This window comes from Taudactylus pleione, unplaced genomic scaffold, assembly GCF_031769625.1.
Source record: "Taudactylus pleione unplaced genomic scaffold, aTauple2 ptg000015l, whole genome shotgun sequence".
In the NCBI taxonomy this organism is placed as follows: domain Eukaryota; kingdom Metazoa; phylum Chordata; class Amphibia; order Anura; family Myobatrachidae; genus Taudactylus; species Taudactylus pleione.
In genome coordinates, this window is record NW_028284417.1 from 24,576,094 (window position 1) to 24,597,391 (window position 21,298).

At 43.8% G+C, this 21,298-nt stretch overlaps 1 protein-coding gene and 1 long non-coding RNA gene across 2 annotated transcripts in view; one reads left to right on the forward strand and one right to left on the reverse strand.

Annotated features, from left to right (window-relative positions):
* Positions 1–1,518: 1,518 nt before the first annotated feature.
* LOC148542181 (uncharacterized) lies at positions 1,519–9,840 on the reverse strand. The gene is made up of 3 exons (XR_015878262.1): positions 9,733–9,840; positions 2,000–2,337; positions 1,519–1,585 (listed from the first exon to the last, which is right to left on the reverse strand). It is a non-coding gene; the product is annotated as an uncharacterized LOC148542181 (long non-coding RNA).
* A 153-nt stretch (positions 9,841–9,993) lies between these two features.
* Positions 9,994–21,298, forward strand: part of PM20D2 (peptidase M20 domain containing 2) — a 29,461-nt gene continuing 18,156 nt past the window's right edge. Inside the window, exons 1-2 of the mRNA XM_088472017.1 lie at positions 9,994–10,597; positions 20,030–20,178. Of these exons, the coding sequence (XP_088328143.1) occupies positions 10,175–10,597; positions 20,030–20,178 (572 nt within the window). The 5' untranslated portion in view covers positions 9,994–10,174. The remainder of the gene's footprint in view (positions 10,598–20,029; positions 20,179–21,298) is intronic.

A 21,298-nucleotide genomic window follows, 5' to 3' on the forward strand; every position in this document is an offset into this window, starting at 1 on the left:
CTTCAGCCTCCAGCAAGGCTGGAGGCTATTTTTAGGAACCGCAAACACTTTCATTCACTGAATGTAATGGTGGTATGTGATGCCTCCCTCCAGATCCTGTCCCTGAATGCCAAATTCCCCGGGAGTGCACATGATTCCTTCGTCATCCGGCAATCAGGAATTTGGCACAAATTAGACAACCTACAAGCTGGTGATGCATGGCTTCTGGGTAAGTTGACACCTTCTGTGGCAACCAATGCAAAGCTTGTTACACAATGGTCCTGATGTTTCTTTTTGTATTTTCACAGGAGACAGTGGTTACCCTTGCACGCCCTGGCTGTTCACTCCTTATTTGGCTCCCACACCAGGGTCACAAAGTGAGTTTAATTCCGCACTTACAGCCACCAGGCAGGTGGTGGAGCGCTGTATCGGCCTTTTAAAAGGCCGATTCAGATGCCTCCACCGCTCTGGTGGCGAGCTCATGTATTTGTCGGATATGGTCTCGAAAATTGTGGTCCTGTGTGGGATATTTCACAACATCGCCATAAGGAGTGGTGTCCCAATGCAGCCAGAGGATGCCTTGCCTGAGGATGCCCCCCCCCCAAGGTTGGTCGGAGGTCAGTATGTGGGGGGGCCATACACGATGATGTGGTGGCCAGATATTTTAGGTAATTAGTGTTGCAAATTTAGTTAATTGACACAATGTAGACATGCAAGATTGTAATGTGCAATTGTAATTTTTTTTTCATTGTTTTTTCTTGTATTGCCTTAAATTCCACGGAAAAACGATGCCTACTACCTGATCCCAAAAATTGTCTTCATGTGGCCACATTGGATATAACTTCTGGACCAATTATTTTTTTGCCACATTTGTGGATTCATGTTGGCCTGCTACTTCTTCAAACAGTTCTTGATTATTGTTGTTTTTTTTTTTTATGGGTGTTGCTTGTTTTTTGGAGTGTGTTTTCACTGTGTGAATTGTTTGTCACAATTCACTTTGTGTTTATTATTTGTGTGTATTAAATTTTTACTTTAGGTTAAAAAGACTTTTCCTTGGTAAATTACAAGCAAGTGTAACCTGGTCCAAAAAAGGAAATTTTGATTAATGGCTAATCCTGTAATGTGTTAAATAGTAAAGTATTTTACCATGCTTTGTGGCTAAGAACAAACCCCAAAGGGATTATGGTGAATCAGTATGTTTTATAATCTAGGCCTAAGCAGGTTTGCTTTAATATTTACATTACCCACCCCCAAAAAAAACAACAAAACCTGGTAATTCTACAAACCTATTGGTATTGTTAGGTGTTTAATGTGCCAGCTTACATACTTACTTGAGCTTTCTACAATCTAATTTACATTACTTAAAAACTCATGCTCCAATAGTCTACTTATGTAAGGTTAAACAATCTAATATTTACAGACAAGGAATGAGACTCTAATAAATCAAAATATATTTTATTTGAATCAACTTTTTGAGGGGGGAACAAACAAAAAAATTAGTGCCGCAGGACCGCCAACATGTGATCCAGTACCACAAGCATCCCGACGACATGGCCCCTCAATGTGTGCAAGCCTTCCTGCATTGCTTGCAAACGCCTCTGGTCCTCTGTGGGTTAAAAAAAGTGTGGATTACTAAACTGACACCTTAATTTCTTGCTTAAAATTCAGACTATACTTAAAAAAAAGAAAAAAAAGTTTTGAAGAGAAAAAAAGTCAGGGAAAACACAAAGATTGTATAAATACAAACTAGAAAAATTACACATAAAAAGACAACCAAAAAAAGGGCGAAGTACGCAAAAAAACTACATTTGTTGTTACCGTAAACTAGAAAGACACAAGTATGAGTGTTTGGACATGTGTGATATGTGTAAGGGGAAAGCATCCTAGACATTGTTTTTCAAAAATTTATCTCCCAAACATTCGAAATACTTTACAAATTGGAAATGCACAGGCAAAAGGACAACATCACCCAAAAACCAAAAAAAAAAAAAAACAAGCATAGTTTAAAAGGGAAACATACCGGTCAGATTGATGCCTGGTCCAGGAGCCCCGACATCGTCCTCCTCTGAGGTGGGCCAGTGCTGGTCCAATGGAGGGGAGATTTCACTAGGGGAGGAGGGGGAGGAAAAGCGAGGGGTGGATGGAGGGGAGGGTGATGAAAAGAGAGGGGGGGTGGAGGGGAGGGTGAATTTGGAGGGATAGGAATATTCGGAGAGGGAGGGACCTCAGGGACTGGCCGGTCTGGGCTGGAGGGGGAATTTGGGGAAGGTTGGGGAGAGGAGGTTTGGGTGGGAGTGGGGGATAGGGGACGAGGCCGACGTCTTGCTCGCATTAGACGTCGGAGTCTGCGCTCAGCCCCTAAATGATGGATAAAAAATTTTAAGTTTATTTTTTGGGGGGGTTTAGATAAAAATTTACAACACCAAAAATTTGCCAAAAAAAAAAAAAAAAACACACGCAGGTATGTCCGAAAAAAACAAACAGGGCTAGATGGAAAACATGCACACGCAGGTATGTCCAAAATAAACAAACAGGGCTAGATTGAAAACATGCACACGCAGGTATGTCCAAAATAAACAAACAGGGCTAGATGGAAAACATGCACACGCAGGTATGTTTGCATTTTTTTGGATAAAAAAATACACTTACTTTCAGCTATTTGCTAACGTAAATTCGCCAAAAGGCGGGGGGACCTGTGGTGGAGATCCGACCACCTCCTTTCAAGCTGCCCGATATTGCGGCGGAAGCCCATATTACGCAGCCGCCGCACCTCCGCATAGGCGAGCCGCTTGCGGAGGTTTGTGATGGGGGCCGGATGATTAGTGATTCTCCGGTCCATCACATCTGTGAGGACCAGGAGTTCGCTTCGTGTAAATGCTGCGGCTCTCATGATGGCAATGATTTTTTCCCCAAAAAAGTTTTAATAAAGGACTCTGAAAAAATTTGATTGGCTAATGTACTTATAAAAATGACAGAACGCATTGTATTGGTTATTGTATGAGTCATGTGACCTACACCCTCACAAATATAATGTGAATTATGATAGGCTTGATGCAGTGACATGCGTAAGCTAAATTAAATAAACAAATTAAAGTACTAAAATATGCCTATAAAAAACAAAGGAAAACAATAGTATCAATCCTAAAAACATGTAATTTGTAAAAAAAAAAAACATTGGTGAAACCGTACGTATTCTGCTGTACAAATGACACACACTGACAAGAATAAAGTTTATTGACAATGAAAAAAAAAAAAGGATTGAAAACATGTGAATAGCAATTAAGGTAATTAATATATTGATTGCCATGAAACGATTAAAGTATGTTTGCAGAATGAAAGAGCAGGTAATCGAAATCTGACAGGCCCACTTCCGGAATTGACTTGTGCGAGCGACCGAAGCAATCAAAGAGAAGACGAACCGTCGCTATTTTGAACGGTCGCAAGCTAGAGGATGGGTTGGGAGACTATAGGGCGGAAAATTAGCTACGAGCGAACATACGGACGAACGCTTGAATTTAAATATTTCCGCTTGTACGGCGGACGAGCGTACGGCCACTTGCGTCCAGGTCTGAATCAGGCCCTTAGTCTGTCACCCCCGTCATTTCCATACAATCATCCTAAACCCCCCAGTTCTTAACCTAATCAGAGGTAGTCCTAGTGCCCGGTCGTGACAGACACGCTTGCGTTTCTCCGACCACCCCCCGTCACCTCCTACAAATGGCACTAACTGACAATCACTCTGCAATGGGTCTGTGTAGTCACTGCAATCGCAGTCCTGATCACAGTGTATGGTTCGCACATGCACACTGCGATGCATATGCATGCGCAGAATGCAACAATCGGCCGATTGCGTACGTAATCGCAGTTGCGATCCTTGCTGAATCAGGCCTTTAGTCATAGTAAAAGGTAGGGTTCTTTTAAGTAAGGGTACTCTCCACGGCCAGATATACACTTTTGTACTCTATGCACCCATATACCACAACCGTCAGTTGACTCTTCTGCTTCCTCCTATTGTCATTCAATTATGTATAATCAGAATGTTATACGTTTGCTACATGAATACGAGCTGGTCGGTGCTGGGCGCCTTCAACACCCACCGTCTAGAGATTACCCATTTTTCTCATCCCCCCCCTAAATCCTACTCTAGATTGGATTATTTATTTTTATCCCACCGGTTTCTACACCTTTTATGTCATACCTTCATTGAACCAATGACTTGGTCTGATCATGCCTCAATTACCCTCACATTTTACACCTTCCATACCCCCCCCAGGCCTTGTACTTGGCGTCTTAATGAGAGCCTTCTCTCGGATGCCTGTTGCAAACCCCAGCTTGGTCAAACTTTAACTGATTGCTTCAAATTCAATGACTCCCCTGAGGTCTCTAATCTTACTATCTGGAAAGCACACAAAAAACAGTAGGAGGGATGAAAATTACAGTAGCTACAGCAAATCAGATCTCTTGAACTTGTGCACAAGGCCTCTCTATCTGAGGCAAAATCAGATGGATTTAGCATCAGCCCGGGCAGATTTAAATAAACTGTTGAACAAGGGACCCTCAACTCTAGTGCACCTACCAGTCAAATTGTAGCAAACTAGCAGCAGACTTCCCACTGTACATGCAAGCCCTCCTTTACATTTATCAAAAGGAATTTATGATGAGTATCCAACATAATCCTTCTAAATGTTCTAACAATGTACGGGAACATGGACATTAGACTTTAATGTCTGCCTAGCATTTTCTATGTGATTTGTCGTTACACAAGGGTCGGTCGGTCCACCTGACTTCCCTCTTTATCTGATCCCCTCATTTTCTCCCCTAGTGATCTGCCATACTTGATCTGCATGTTTTGTGAACATTCATCATTGATAATATTGTTACCTGGCTGTATTTGTGTATTAAGCCTACTATCTTTTTGGTTTGGTTTGATTGTGTTGACAACACTACCTGGGGAAACAGAGATTGATTACTGTATACTGATTGCCTCAAAAATAGTAAATTATTTAAAAAAAAACACAACTATTGTAATCCTTCAGATGTTTTGTTTTGTAATTAGATAACAGCTTGCTGTTTCTCTTATTTACTAGATTCAATTTCAGTGCTTGTATTTGGAAATCTGTCAGACTTGTTCTTGGCGAGTTCATCCTTCTTGTTTACTCACCTAGAATAACCCTCTCTATTATTGGTATTCTTGGTATCAGATGGTGCCTAGAATTTCACAACATTAAGCTACATGGAGACTGTTATAGATAGTCATCAGAGTAAACAACCATGAGACTGATTCATAGTTGCAGCCAAATGGGCGTAATTTATAATGTCAAAATTTGCACTACATAATTGTGTATTTGCAGAACTGGAGAAGTGTTGCAGTTAGCATGCCAGTTGAACTCAAATACCACACCCCATATAGCTGTGTATAACAAACTGTGGTGTGTGTGTGTGCATCTATAAAAATAAGTATTTGGGAGATACATACTGTCTACTGGGTTCCGGACTATAGATAGACAGTAATTAGTTAGACAATGTCTAGATAGAAACCAGATGTTAGACAGTTAATAGACAAGTATAAAAGTTCAACACAGACAAAAGTCAGACAAACTAAAGTTAGACATGTAAAAAGTTCGACAGGTACAAAAGGTCGACAGGGTCCAAAGTTCTACATAAAAATGATCGACACAAAAATGGTTGACACCTTTTTAAAAAAATGTTTTGGTAGGATTAGGGTTAGGTTTAGTGTTAGGCACTTACTGGACGGTTAGGGTTAGGCACCAGGAGGGAGGTTTAGGCACAATGGGGAGGGTTAGGGTGAAGATTAGGGCTAAAAAACAAAAATTGTGGACACATTTTTTTTTCTTTAGGCACTTACTGGACGGTTAGGGCTAGGCACTTACCCCCACGGTTAGGCACCAGGAGGGAGGGTTAGGTTTAGGCACCAAGGGGAGGGTTAGGGTTAGGCACTAGGAGGGAGGGATAGGTTTAGGCTCTTACCCCCACGGTTAGGGTTAGGCACTTACCCCCACGGTTAGGGTTAGGCACTTACCCCCACTGTTAGGGTTAGGCACCAGGAGGGAGGGTTCGACACAATGGGGAGGGTTAGGGTTAGGGTGAAGAATAGGGCTAAAAAACAAAAATTGCCGACACATTTTTTTTTCTTCTTTTTTTAAGATTAGGGTTAGGCACTTAACGCCACGGTTAGGGTTAGGCACCAGGAGGGAGGGTTAGGTTTAGGCACCAAGGGGAGGGTTAGGGTGAAGATTAGGGCTAAAAAAAATAAATAAATGTGTCTACCATTTTTGTGTCGAACTTTTGACCCTGTTGACCTTTTGTATCTGTCTACCTTTTGTACCTGTCAAACTTTTTACATGTCTAACTTTAGTGTATCTGACTTTTGTCTGTGTCGAACTTTTATACTTGTCTAACTATTAACTGTCTAACATCTGGGGCCAAATGTAATAGGGTGTCTGTTTTGGTAAATTGCGAGTTTGGTGCTAAACTCGCAATTTTTCACAACTCTCCAATGTAATAGGGTGTCTGTTCACTAAAACTCGCATTTTTCAGAGTTACTAAAACTCTCCATTCTCAAACTCGCATCCAGATGTTTTCACATTGAAAACAATCAACTCGGCCAATGTAATAGGGTGTCTGTTTCAGACTCGCAAAAAAAAGATTACCAAAAGTCCCCAAATAATAGACCTGCTTCAGGCTAGCAAGTACATCCTGAGCAGGTCAGATTAACACAGAAACATGCACATATCCATGAGATATGTACATGTTTCTGTGTGTACTTATGTAAAATGTTTTTAAATTTAAAAAAAATGACGTGCACCCCCTCCCCAAAAGCATAACCAGCCCCGGGCTTTATAAAGCCTGTTCTGGTTCTAAAAATACAGGGGCCAAAATGCGTAGGGGGCCCCTGTATATTAAGAACCAGCATAGGGCTTTGTTGAGCTGGTCCTGGTTCTGGAAAATCAGGGGACAAAACGAGTAGGGGGTCCCTGAAAATTCCAGAACCAGCACCGAACTCTGTCTAGCGGGGGGATAGTGCCACAGCCAGGGAAAACCTTTCACCGGTTTCCCCGGCCAAAGCATTATCCCTGACCGCTAGTCAGTCCAGGTCGCGACATTGTATCATTGATGTAACCACAAGATTAACCTCAATTAATCTTGCGGCTACGATGTAGCGGTTCCCACCATAGACTTCAATGGGGATTTCTCACCATAGAAGTCTATGGGAGACACAGGCTGGCCGCATTCAGCTAATCAGGGAGCTGCTCCGGTTAGGGTTAGGCACCAGGAGGGAGGGTTAGGTTTAGGCACCAAGGGGAGGGTTAGGGTGAAGATTAGGGCTAAAAAAAATAAATAAATGTGTCTACCATTTTTGTGTCGAACTTTTGACCCTGTTGACCTTTTGTATCTGTCTACCTTTTGTACCTGTCAAACTTTTTACATGTCTAACTTTAGTGTATCTGACTTTTGTCTGTGTCGAACTTTTATACTTGTCTAACTATTAACTGTCTAACATCTGGGGCCAAATGTAATAGGGTGTCTGTTTTGGTAAATTGCGAGTTTGGTGCTAAACTCGCAATTTTTCACAACTCTCCAATGTAATAGGGTGTCTGTTCACTAAAACTCGCATTTTTCAGAGTTACTAAAACTCTCCATTCTCAAACTCGCATCCAGATGTTTTCACATTGAAAACAATCAACTCGGCCAATGTAATAGGGTGTCTGTTTCAGACTCGCAAAAAAAAGATGACCAAAAGTCCCCAAATAATAGACCTGCTTCAGGCTAGCAAGTACATCCTGAGCAGGTCAGATTAACACAGAAACATGCACATATCCATGAGATATGTACATGTTTCTGTGTGTACTTATGTAAAATGTTTTTAAATTAAAAAAAAATGACGTGCACCCCCTCCCCAAAAGCATAACCAGCCCCGGGCTTTATAAAGCCTGTTCTGGTTCTAAAAATACAGGGGCCAAAATGCGTAGGGGGCCCCTGTATATTAAGAACCAGCATAGGGCTTTGTTGAGCTGGTCCTGGTTCTGGAAAATCAGGGGACAAAACGAGTAGGGGGTCCCTGAAAATTCCAGAACCAGCACCGAACTCTGTCTAGCGGGGGGATAGTGCCACAGCCAGGGAAAACCTTTCACCGGTTTCCCCGGCCAAAGCATTATCCCTGACCGCTAGTCAGTCCAGGTCGCGACATTGTATCATTGATGTAACCACAAGATTAACCTCAATTAATCTTGCGGCTACGATGTAGCGGTTCCCACCATAGACTTCAATGGGGATTTCTCACCATAGAAGTCTATGGGAGACACAGGCTGGCCGCATTCAGCTAATCAGGGAGCTGCTCCGACGGAGATGCTCCCTGATTGGCTGGCAGCCCCTTCACTGACGGGGCACACGTGTGCCCCGGTCATTTACGCGGGGCAAAGGTATGTGCACACACATACCTTTGCTCAGTCCGACATGGATCGTGTTTTTTGCGTTTTTTTATTTTAACCCCTGGATTGCCTACTTGGAGAAGTGGACGTGATCGACGCATAGGAGGTGAGTATGGATTTATTTTTCAGGTACACCCCTATGGATTACTTCGGATACTAGGTGAGTATGTGTGAGTGTGAGTGTGCATGTATGTTTTATTAAAATTATACTTTCACGGTGTATGTTTCATTATTTACGTATTTCTTTAGTTGTGGAACTACAAGTGCCAGCGGGTCCCGTAATGCCCCGCATGCTGGTATTTGTGGTTCTCCAAATACCAGCATGCAGGGGAGGCTTGCTGGTACTTGTGGTTCTACAACTAAAGACAATATGGAAACTTTATTTTTACACTTTACACTAACACTATCAACCCGGCACCCACGGCATAGGGTGCCGGGGATAGCCCCGGGCTATCAGTCTAGGCCTGGGGTGCCCTGGAGTGGGGGACCCCTTTATTGGGGGGGTACCCAACTCCCCAGGGATCCCCGGCCTGGACTGACTAGCGGTCAGGGATGCTTTGGCCTGGGAAACCGGTGAAAGGTTTTCCCTGGCTGTGGCATTATCCCCCCGCTAGACAGAGTTCGGTGCTGGTTCTGGAATTTTTAGGGGACCCCTATTCGTTTTGTCCCCTGATTTTCCAGAACCAGGACCAACTCAACAAAGCCCTGTGCTGGTTCTTAATATACAGGGGCCCCCTACGCATTTTGGCCCCTGTATTTTTAGAACCAGAACAGGCTTTATAAAGCCCGGGGCTGGTTATGCTTTTTGGGAGGGGGTGCACGTTTTTTTTTTTTTAAACACACACAGAAGCCATCACGGATCTCACTGATCTGTGATGGCTTCTCTAAAACTCGCACCTTTTAATGCTACTCGCATTAAAAGGTGTCAGTTTACATAGTCCTAAACTCGCCTAAACTCGCAAATGCAGTAGCCTCGAGCTGAAAAGTTTGCAGGCTATTGAATTTGCGAGTTTCAGTACAAACTTGCACTTTTTAAAAGTGCAAGAAAGTGCGAGTTTGTACTGTTACTAAAACTGATACCCTATTACATTTGGCCCCTGGTGTCTATCTAGACATTGTCTAACTAATTACTGTCTATCTCTTAAGGCTCCCATACATCATCAATTGATTGCAGCAATCGTGCAATTTTGCAATCGATTGTGTATAAAAATCTTTCCCTTTTTTAATCGATTGTGGCATATCTGCAATCTATACCACACCCCTGTTTACTAACTTTAAATAATAGCCCAATTTGCTAGCTTACCAGGAATACCGTAACCATAAATGACGGTCTTTATATATCTCAGATTTAGTTCCTCATGTTCCAGATCAGAATAGTGGGCACGATGGATAAAGTAAAAATAGCAGATAGGAACTCTATCCTCGCCTGTACCCACTAAAGAGCACTGAAAACAAGCCTCGGATGACTCTGGGAAGTGGAGTCCCTGGGACGGTAACTGAAGTCACTGTATTATGGGGAACAACGAAACTATAGACTACATTACCCAGGAGGGCATTGCGGCGAGTTCCTAAAGTAACTGTACATGTTGCGGTCTGGCGTCTGCCAGCGGTTTCCAGGTAAAATGATGTCACGGTGACCGCTTGGTGTTGGGTATAATAAGTACCAGCAGTGGGCTGTGTGCGTCTCATTGTCACATTATTACCCGCTATAAGATTGGAGAAGAGGAGGACAAAGCCTTTGTGCCATGGGACCTGACAGAGAGCTGTGCAGCACGGACACCATGCACCGGCTGGAGCAATGCAAGCAGCGGGCTTGCGACACTATCGAGCACGAGTCCGAGCGGCTACACACGCTGAGCCAGGGCATATGGAGGCAGCCGGAGCTGGCTTATGAGGAGCACAAGGCCCACGATCTGCTCACCAGTTTCTTCTCCAGCAGGGCATGGGTGGTGCAGCCCCACTACCATCTGGACACCGCTTTCCGGGCGGAATGGCACTCTGCCCACCCCGGGTCCCCGCTCCTACATGTGGGCTTCTTGTGCGAGTACGACGCGCTGCCCGGGCTGGGGCACGCTTGTGGCCACAACCTGATTGCTGAGGTCGGGGCAGCCGCAGCGCTGGGGCTGAGGGATGCTCTGGAGAGTGCAGCGCCGCCACTGCAGGTCAAGGTGCGGGCATACTGTCAGGACTGCCACATTGTCCCAGTATAATTCCCTGCCCAGTCTGTAGTCATGTGCTAATGGCCAACACGCTCACCTGCCAGGTCATGTACCTAGTATCTCTGATGGGTATCCGACTGGGGATGTAGTTAAATCACCGGCATTTCACTACAATCCCATCTGACTGGCATAGCCTTATTTTCACATCAGTTAGTGGGCGAACGCTAAATGAGATGTGGAAGTCAGATATAGGTGTGAGCATAGTATTGTCAGACATGCAGAAAGAGGAGGCACGTTCGTATTGACTATCAGTAAATTTACTTACAGCTGGCAACCAAACTTTTAACATATTAGTCACTGCTCCATACAATAGCATCATTTAGCCATCACACTACCACACATCTGGCTGGTTATACTATAAAATGTTAAGCCAAATAGATACTTTTTGTAAGGAGTTAATTAGATATTAATTTCTGTACATTTGACCTAAAATAACGTTAATTTGGGTTCAAAAGTGGCATTATTATATAAGATATTATATTGTATATTGAAAAAGTGTTGAGTAAGAATAGATTCAACATCTAAAACATTTTTGGGCAAAATTATAGCTGTTACATTGTTTAACAAATTGAAAATACTACTGAACCTTCTTTTGAATGATTTTGCTACAACTTTCTCTCTGGACTGTATAATTTAGCCATAGCTGTTGAGATGCCATTAGGATGTTTTTCAAATTTGGAATTCCAGTCTCCTTATGCTTAAAACAAAAAAGTATACCGGACAAAAGTAATGTTTTATTATGTCACATCTGCTATTTGCAGCATCATAGCAATATTATGTTTTATTTGACATTAAGTTGGTTATATGGGAAACAATACATTTATTTATTATCTTTTTATTTTCTTTTATAGTTCTTCATCTCTTGTACTGTTCGGTTTATTATAATACCATAAAATTTTTACTTTATTATCATTATTATCCTTTATTTATATGGCGCCACAAGTGTTCCGCAGCGCCTTACATAGTACATAGAACTAATAAGTGAACAAGAAACAAGTAACTTACAGTACATTACAGTGCAGGACAAGGACACAACTTATATACATTGCTGAAATAGTGATTAAAGCACTCACAATAAGCTGCCGGGAGTTGGCGGTCCCGTGTACTTTATGAACAGATATGTCTGCAGACATCTGTCCATCGGCAAATGTGTACAGGCGATCACCTGTACACAGGGGCGCTGAGAGGGGGGGAGCTGTGAGCGGGTACTAAATACCCAGGTCCGGCACTGCTCCCCATCCCTCTTAGGTCACAGCAGCCCAGCACACGCTGCTGTGTGCTGGGCTGCACTGGGAGACTGTCCGAGGCTGCTAAAGCAGCAGCCGGAGAGTCTCCTATGCCAAAGGGGGGAGCGATCACGAAGATTACGCCCCCCATTGGTTGTGCGCCGGGCTGAGGGGCACGCAGCGCCGCAACACAAATTTTTTTTCTTTTCTTTTTTTTTAGGGATGGGGCGTGGCCACAAGTTCCGCAATTAGGCCACGCCCCCTACCCGCACCCAGGCCAGGCTGACCTGCTGCAGCATGCAGATGATGGCCGTTCAGTGTGTATGAACGACCATCATCTTCAGATATCTCGATCTGCAGATAATCGCTACAGTATGTACCCACCTTTACACAGAGGGATCTTGTGATCCCTCTCCCACAGCCTCTCTACGGCTCTGCATACGCATGGTCTGATTCCCATGAGATGGCGTTCCTGCTAGGCTGTTTTAGCGGGGCACTGCACCCTGCTCGATTTTAAAAGGGCAGAATGCGCCCTGCTCCTTTTTAAGGCGACCCGCTAAAACAGCCTGTGGGTGCCGTCCCCACCCGCAGGCTGCAGTGTCCCGTGGTGGGGAAAACTGCAGTGTAGCGATTACCATCGGTGCATAGATGCTGGGTGCATCTATTCACAGAGAAGGGAGAGCTTGGGGGTAGCCTGGCATGTCTGTAAGTGCCGGGTACGCCCTCAAGAGTGTTTAAAAAGGGGGTGCACCTTAAATATACATCCCCTTTTATCGTGGCCATGCCCCCTTTTTGGGTGCATGTGCCCATTCTCTAGGGGCCTAATTCAGACCCGCTCGCGAGCGTAGGACGCTCGCAAGCGGGTCGATGGTGCCCTAATGCGCATGCGCACTACGGAGGGAGCTCCGTCGTGCGCATGCGCGAGACCCACATAGCGACAGCCAAGCTGTCGCTATGGGTCTCGCACCAAAGGGGGCGTGCTGTCGATGGTGATTGACAGCACCGCCTCCTTTGGTGGGCGTGCCGGGGGCGTTGCTGCCCAGACGGAGGCGTTCCCATGGGAACGCCTTCCGTCTGGGTCCGGCCCCACTGACAGCACTAGTGATGTCAGTGGGAGTGCTTTTGGCTCTGATAGAGCCAAAAGCACTCCTGGGCTTGCGGCAGCGAGACCCTACTGCAGGGTCTCGTCGCAAGCCCGATGGTCTTGACCATCGCGACCATCATCATGGACGCTCACATAAGCTGTGGGTGGTAACCCACAGCTATGCGAGCGTCCAAGAGGCCGTTCCATTTTTAGGTAGGAGGGCCCTGATTCAGAGCGAGCGCTCTGGTCAGAGCGTCCGGCTCTGAATCAGGCCCTAGGTGCGGTGTCGGACCCAGAGAGAACACTACCATGAGGAGTATTTAAAAAATATATATATATATGAAAAAGGGCTACTCCAATATGTGGGGGATGTAACTCTCAGGAATAGCACTGTCCCTGCAAGTTGCAGTTAGTACATAGCCGGGACATTTTTGTAAAAAATTAGTCTGTTGCAGGATGGACTGTTAATAATTGCGGCACTGACCCTTAAGCTGGCCACACAGTAGACCAACTTTCATCCAACTAGTTGGTTGGTTGGAATGAAAATCTGGTAATGAATGGGAGCAAATGACAATGAGCCAAATGGCTCATTTGTCATTTTCTCCCATACATTACCAGATTTTCATTCCAACAAACCAACTAGTTGGTCTAGTGTATAGCCAGCTTTAGTCTGCTGTTTCTATTACACCGAAGTCTCCCGGTATATTTGGATTCACATAATTAGGGGGAGATGTATCAAAGCTTGAAGAGGGAGATTAAGTACCAACCATTCAGCACCCAACTGTTATTTTTCAGCCACAGTCTGTAAAGTAACAGAAGCTGATTGGTTGGTACTGTATCTCTCTACTTTATCTCTCTTCAAGGGGTCAATCCAATTAACCGCAATGATCACACGGGTGCGAGTCATTGTGACAACAGCTGCACTTTACGACAGCCCGAACATGAAAATTTGGGTTCGGAGCAGGCCGCGAGGGCTGCAAGATGCAGCGCCATTACCGGCACTTTAACGCCGTGGCAACGGCAACTCGCACTCTTCGCAGCTAATTGGATTGAGGCTTTCACACCTTTCCCTGCTAATTGGATTGAGCCCCAAGACTTTGTACAACAAAGACCCCATAGTAACAAAATTTGAGGTTTGTGGTAGTTTTAAAACCACACAATGGGGAGATATATTTTTAAGGCACATATCGTGGTGCTAAACCTGCTCCTGCTTTGCTGCTTATCGAGGCGAAGCAGGGAGCAAAAACTGCCTCCTCTTCTGGTCTTGGCATAGCGCATCAGCCGTCATGCCTCCAGGCCGGCCCCAATCTGCATGCATGAGATCTCTCAAAAATAGCAAGATTTCATTTGCAGACAAGTAGCGCATGTGCAAATTAAAAAGAAAAACTGCTGTAATACATCTTGAAGATCAATACAAGTGTTAACCTGAGATGGATCTAGCTCTTTTGACACCTACCAATTGATCATTTCCCCCTATACATTTATCAGGGAAATATATAATTCAAGTAAGATAACTTTATTGAATACATGCAAACAATCAATGAGATGGGAAATAATATATTATTCAATCGGTAATCTCTCAAACCCCAAAGAAAAGCTTATATTGTGCATTGATATGAGTTTCAGAAGTATTTATTCATTTTCATTCAAGAATTTGGCCACGATGTGTGCATGTTATGCATGTGGTCTTGTAGCGTTGCATATACATTCTTTTGTCTGATCTTTGACCGGTTTTGCTGTCAACTCTAAATTCATCTGTAGCAGCCGCCAATGGTTTAGCTATTGCAATTTACCCTTGGCATGATAGTCATTTTCCTAATGGTTTTACACAGATTTACAAGTAAATAGTCTCCTTACAACTCCTTTAGATTGCCAGACTAATGGTGCATACACACGGTCATCTTCAGATCTGAACGATAACGATTTAAAAAATCGTTCATATCTGAAGGACGATGCGCGTTTCCGATGGCCAGATAACGATATCTGACATCTGATGTGTTTGCAGTCAGACTTGGACGATTCCATTCATTTTAATGCAGTCAAAAATCGTTCAAATCTTTGGTAAATTCGTTCAAATCGTTCATCTGACAGATCCGATAAATCTGACCGTAATACCTCTTTCACATCGTAATGCCGGGTTGCACCCGGGATTTTGTTCACATATCCATCCCGGGTGCAACCCTGCTGAGACCCCTTTTAGACTGGTGGCCCGACCGCCATCACGTGTCGAGCTGGCGCTTGGAGATGAGATCATCTCCAAGCGCTGGCTCTTCCTATGCAGTTGCATCGACCCAGGTTACCCGTTCACACTGCACAATGCTGAATCGTTCAACCCGACTTATTTCAACCTTGCCCTTTCACACTGCACAGTAACCCGGGTTATTGCAGCAAGTGTGAAGGGGTATAAGTTTCATTCTTGCTTATGTCCACAATGTGATGTCTCTGCACAACCTTCAGTTTCATCTTGACTGCTGGCATGCTGACCTTCTGCCTCTCTATCAGTCCAAGCATAGCTTTTCAGAAAAGCTATGTCAGATTTGACAGTAATTTATAGACTTGTTGTCCAGTAAAGTGCATTCTTGCACTACCTTCATGTTTCTCTGGATACTTTCCCTAATAAATTTAATTGTTTGCTTAGTTTCCTAATAATGTTTCTATCTGTGTTTCATTACATTTTCAATGGCTGCTCCGTGCATTGTTGTTGATACTGTCTCATCTGGACGTCTTTAGGACTTGATTGCTTGGACATTGGTAATATACATCTCCTATTGGATGGATATAAATTGCATATATGTGAAAATAACTACATTTTAGGCAGTTTGTATGTTTTGGCCATGATTTTATGCATAATGAATCGTTTTAAAGTCATGTTCTAATGTATGTACTGATTCAGTTTAAAGTTTCACTACCAGGTAGGTTGAAAAAGTCTCCATAATCAGGAGACAGGGGGGTCTCTATTCAGCTGCTCTTCCAATTTCTCCTTCATTTGGCTCCCAGCCCTAGCCAAATGCTGTTGTCTTTGTTAAGCTGCAGGGAAATCATGTAGATTGCAGCTTCTTATTGGCTCCCTCTCTCACACCCTCTTTGCAGCTATTTTGTAGTGGTGAACATAACATATGCTAATATATCACTTATTAGGTGGATTTCTTTTTGCAACCTCACATTGCTTTTCTAAGGTTCCAGTAAAACAATGTACTCTACAAAAGCTATTTACTGTAGCTTAGTCTATAGTATCCCATGGCGGGAGACGAACACCGCATACCAACATTTCCCATAAGGGAGGTTTTCTAGCGGTGGAAAAATACAAATGTGGGCATCACTTAGAGACATTCAGTGTGACCTTATTTTGAATGTTATTATTTCATCACAATTATTTTATTTACAGTCACACTTTATTGCTTCAAGTACTGCCAATAGTTTGTCCTTGAGCTTGGCCAACCTGTTTATGGGTATATTTGAAGATCATGTGCAGGAGGGTTTAAAGTGAGCCCTATGGCAATTACATAAATTGCCTTTATTTTTATTTGGTATGAGGATATTCTTTTTGGTCGCAAAATGGGAATGCATTCTTTTATTAAATAAGTTAAGTCCAGCCCTGCTTCAGCACCATATATGATTGATTTATGTCAAGCCATAATCATGGTTTCCATTGTGTTTGAGTTACCATATGCCAATATTGGACTTGAACTGGAGCTTAGCTGACTGGGATGAGGGGTCTCTTAATTTTCTTGTGTCATTCTTTGCCGTCCCATTTTTTTGTCGGCTCACTATGATGGCACTGCCGCAGTACAGTAAGGCCAGTTCCACACCTCCCGGTTTTGGCCGGCCGTGCAAGAACCTGGCGGTAGCCGACCGGGTTTTTTTATGCACTCAGTTCCTTTCACAAGCTTCTGCTTTGTGTTTTTATTTCTTTTATTGGGCATGCACAGCAGCTGCTGCAGCACAAGCCCGGCCGGCACAAGCTCATATGTGTGAAAGGAAACATTGTTTCCTTTGCACCACTGGCGTGCAGGGATGGGATGGACACGGCCCGGCAGCGGTCCTGCACGGTGGATATTTCCGGCTGTAACACAGCGACCGTGCTGTGCCCGTGCCGTGTGAAAGAAGGCAACTGCTTCAAGCCACCACTATTTTTCACACCCAGCAAAAAAAAACGGGCGGCTTTTTGCCGCCCGGTCAAAACCGGCAAGTGTGGAATTGGCCTAAATATGTGGTTAGGGTGTTAGATGACCATTAATGGGAATTTTGATTATATGTCAACAATTTATAATGGGGTCTGAGTGCCAAGTAATTTTTTTTTTTTTCCCTGCATCCTTTGTCCCTGAACAGCCACTACTGGTTAGTGTAGTTGCAGTGAGCCTGCATTCCCAACTATACACTGAAAATTTTTACATGCGGAATCTGAAATTAAATTGTATTATGTTCTGACAAGATGTGGTTCTGTACAAGAGTGGGCTTGGTCACTTGTTGGGTTGCTTACTAATGCGTGACTTTTAAGGAGGGAGAAATGTCTCCACAGACTATGCTGAAAACATTTGTAAAATGTTGATAGCAGAGGTCTATGCTTTAGAAGTGTCTCTGGTCAGTGGTGCAAGCAACTATAGGCAATATTTGTTATCGGATGAGTCCCTATTAATCAGGATAAATAAACCTATTTAGTTGCCCACTTTCTAATTCTCTGAATTAGTGTCTCTTTTTGGAAGGGCTGTGTACAAGAGCAGGCCCTAAGACTACATACCAGTGTGGGATGGATGAATGCTCTCAGCTATATGCTCTCTTGTTGGTGGGCATATGCAGCTTTGGTGGTGCTCAGGCTGTTTTTAGGAGTTGATGTTACTTCAGTGACACCAAGCAAGTTAGCAGGCTGTGGTTTACCACTTCCGCCTTAACTGGCCACTAGACTTTTCACACACTGCTCAGCTGGACCAGTGGAGTGGTCATCTGGAAGGCCCAGACTGGTGTGCTGCTGCTGAGGGTTTGTTCAAGGAACTTGATGCTCCAATGAGGGGGGTGATTGCTCTGTCATTGTAACAGATTAGGGCTAAATGCTTGTTGGTGGTCCAACTCGGTTGGTAGCCTGTCACCAGGTCCATGTGCGACGACAGATGGACAGTATTAATACAGTGAACAAGGTATATTTACTTGGGTGATTTTGCCCAATTTAACCTATTACTGTGCCTCAGAATGTAGTACCTCTCTAACTGTCCCCAGCAAATGATTGTTCCAGGCCACACTGTTTGCATTCCACCCTTGCTACGTAGGATAGTAATATAGAGATGTAATCACCGCAGGGTCTAGAAGTACAGGCGCTTGTTTTATACATGCTCTTACAAGCTATATTAGGTATGCTTTCTGTACCACAATGTGATAAGTACAGTAACGTAAGTATTAAAATGTACAGTGATGTCTGTGTGAATTTAATTTTTGCATACATGTATCAGTCAAATTTTAATCTCTTTTTTATCACTTCTAGATTAATTTTTGGAATTGATACTTATACTCATTTAGAGTGATCTTCTGAATTGGAAATGTCAAATGTAAAACAACAATAAACGGAGAACTGTAAAATTCTACCACAATTTTTAAAAACCATTTTTATTCCTCGGTTCATCACTCTTGTAACTGCACATAATATTTTCATCATCTGATTTTAATGGTACATTGTTTCTTATGTCTATAAATATACTACCTTTCTAGTGAACATACTAGGAAATGGAGAGGAGTTGGAGAAAAGCATTACATAGGTCATTTGTGCTTAGTATCACTTTCATCTCAATGGCCAAACACAAATCTATTTAAATCATAGCTCATTTAAATCATAGCTCTTTCCATAGATATTCAATGAAACAGGTTAGTTGTGTACCTTCTCCATACTACATAAGACGGTGGCCCCACTACCTGTTGGCAGGTGCAAGAAGTGTCATTGAGAGCTACAGAAATCACCTGACCTCTAAGGGTTGCAACAAAAAATTAGGTTATGGGCCCATCATTTTTGTCCATGCCATTTTCATTTGTTTTATTATTTATAGTATTCTGTTGAATCAAAAATCAAGTGCATAGACCAGTTTCTGTGAAATCTGGAATAAACCATGATGGATTAAAAAATTTTTTCAGTTTCAAATTATTTCAGAGAAACATATGGGATCTTTTTTTCATAGAAGGGTACTAACAAATGTGCCCACCACGTCTGTATATAAGTGAACTGATGTGACCCATTTGGGGAACCTTACCATACTAGGTCTGTAGATAGAATTGTGTAGCCAGTAAAACAAAGCCGAATCTTTAGCTCCATGTAACCTTTAATTGCACCTGGAGAGGCAGATCATGGGGTATGCAGACACACATTATTTACAGCAGGTGCTCTTAGGAGGGTTATCATTTTTTTGGCTTCTGTATCTTGACTTAAAGATACATTCTGCTTATAATAATGATGATGATCCTCAGCGCATAACATTATTAGTTGGGAAAAAAGGAATAAATACTGTTTATAATAAAGAAGCGTGTTCCATCTATGTGTACTAGTCTCACTGTAACAGGGAGACCCACAGTGTGGGGTTTCCCGGCCATTTCCATGGTAGTGGAATTCCTTACGGTAATGCACAGCTAAAAATGGTCTGTCCTACAACCACCCTCTTCCCTCTGCAAAGGCTGCCAAATAGGACTTGGACACATTCTGGCATCCCTTGGGTGGTGTTTGCCAAGGTACTGTTGTAATGTGGGAAAGCATTATGTACACGCAGCGTATTTTCCATACATCCCCATATATACAGTGTATTTTGAGTAGGCTATGTGCAACTCCCATTTTGGCCATAACTTTTTATCCTTCCATTTGACTTACTCTAAATGAGGCCCCTAGTATGGTAATTGCTGAAGTGGGGGCTTCTTTCTCTAGTTGTCAGGACAACATCACAAAAGGACTTCTCTCCTTTTCTCATCAGCACATTAAATATTATTTTCTTCCAGTAAAGGTAATGTGTATGTAGTCACACAGATTATTAATTTCCGGTATATGTTTGTTTTTATTATCTTTGTAGAAAGCACAATGTGTGTATTTTGTATTTCTTTCCCTAGATCACGGTTTTAGGGACGCCTGCCGAGGAAGATGGCGGCGGTAAAGTCGATCTTATAAGGGCCAGAGCTTTTGAAGATATGGATGTTGTGTTTATGGCCCATCCTGCCCAGTCTGATGCTGCCTATCTACCAGATGTTGCTGTACATGAGTAAGTAGCACAATAAATAAAAATGAAGTAACTTCAAAATACTTTAAGGTTTTTTCTTCTAAACAGTAAAATGTATTAGAGATTTACCTATAAGCTAAAGGGGAGTAAGAGAAATAGGGATACCGTATATACTCGAGTATAAGCCGAGTTTTTCAGCACATTTTTTGTGCTGAAAAAGCACCCCCTCGGCTTATACTCGAGTCATGCCCGCATGGTACGCTGCTGAGTAGCGTACCATGCGGGCCGCGGTGCAGACTGTGTCACTGTGACACAGCCTGCACCGCGTGTGTAGCGCTGACCGGACGGAGTTCGGTCAGTACTACACACTGCTAAACACACAGCCGCCGGAGCCGGCAGCTATGTGTTTGGTGTAAACTGCTGCTCCCACTGCGGGAGCCATCTTCCGGCTCCCACAGTGGGTAATGGGAGAGACGTCATCATGACGACGTCTCTCCCATTATGCAAAGCGGCGGAGGAGCCTGTAGCAGCGTCTGGACCAGGAGCGGGGTTACAGGTAAGTGTTTTTTTTTTTTTACATTTCTTTCTACTGGGGGGGCTACTACCGGGGGGTACTACCAGGGGGGGATATCGCTACTGGGGGCACTACCAGAGGGGGGGATTAATAATGGAGGAACTACCAGGGGGGGATGTTGCTACTGGGGGTACTACCAGGGAGGGGGTTAATACTGGGGGCACTACCAGGGGGGGATATTGCTACTGGGGGCACTACCAGGGGGGGGGGATTAATACTGGGGGCACTACCAGGGGGGGATGTTGCTACTGGGGGCACTACCAGGGGGGGTTAATACTGGGGGCACTACCAGGGGGGGATATTGCTACTGGGGGCACTACCAGGGGGGGGATTAATATTGGGGGCACTACCAGGGGGGATGTTGCTACTGGGGCACTACCAGGGGGGGGATTAATACTGAGGGCCCTACCAGGGGGGGATATTGCTACTGGGGGCACTACCAGGGGGGGGTATTACTACTGGGGGCACTACCAGGGGGGGATTACTACTGGGGACAGTACCAGAGGGGGGATTACTACCAGTAGCTGCTGCATTTCCCACCCTAGGCTTATACTCGAGTCAATAAGTTTTCCCAGTGTTTTGTGGTAA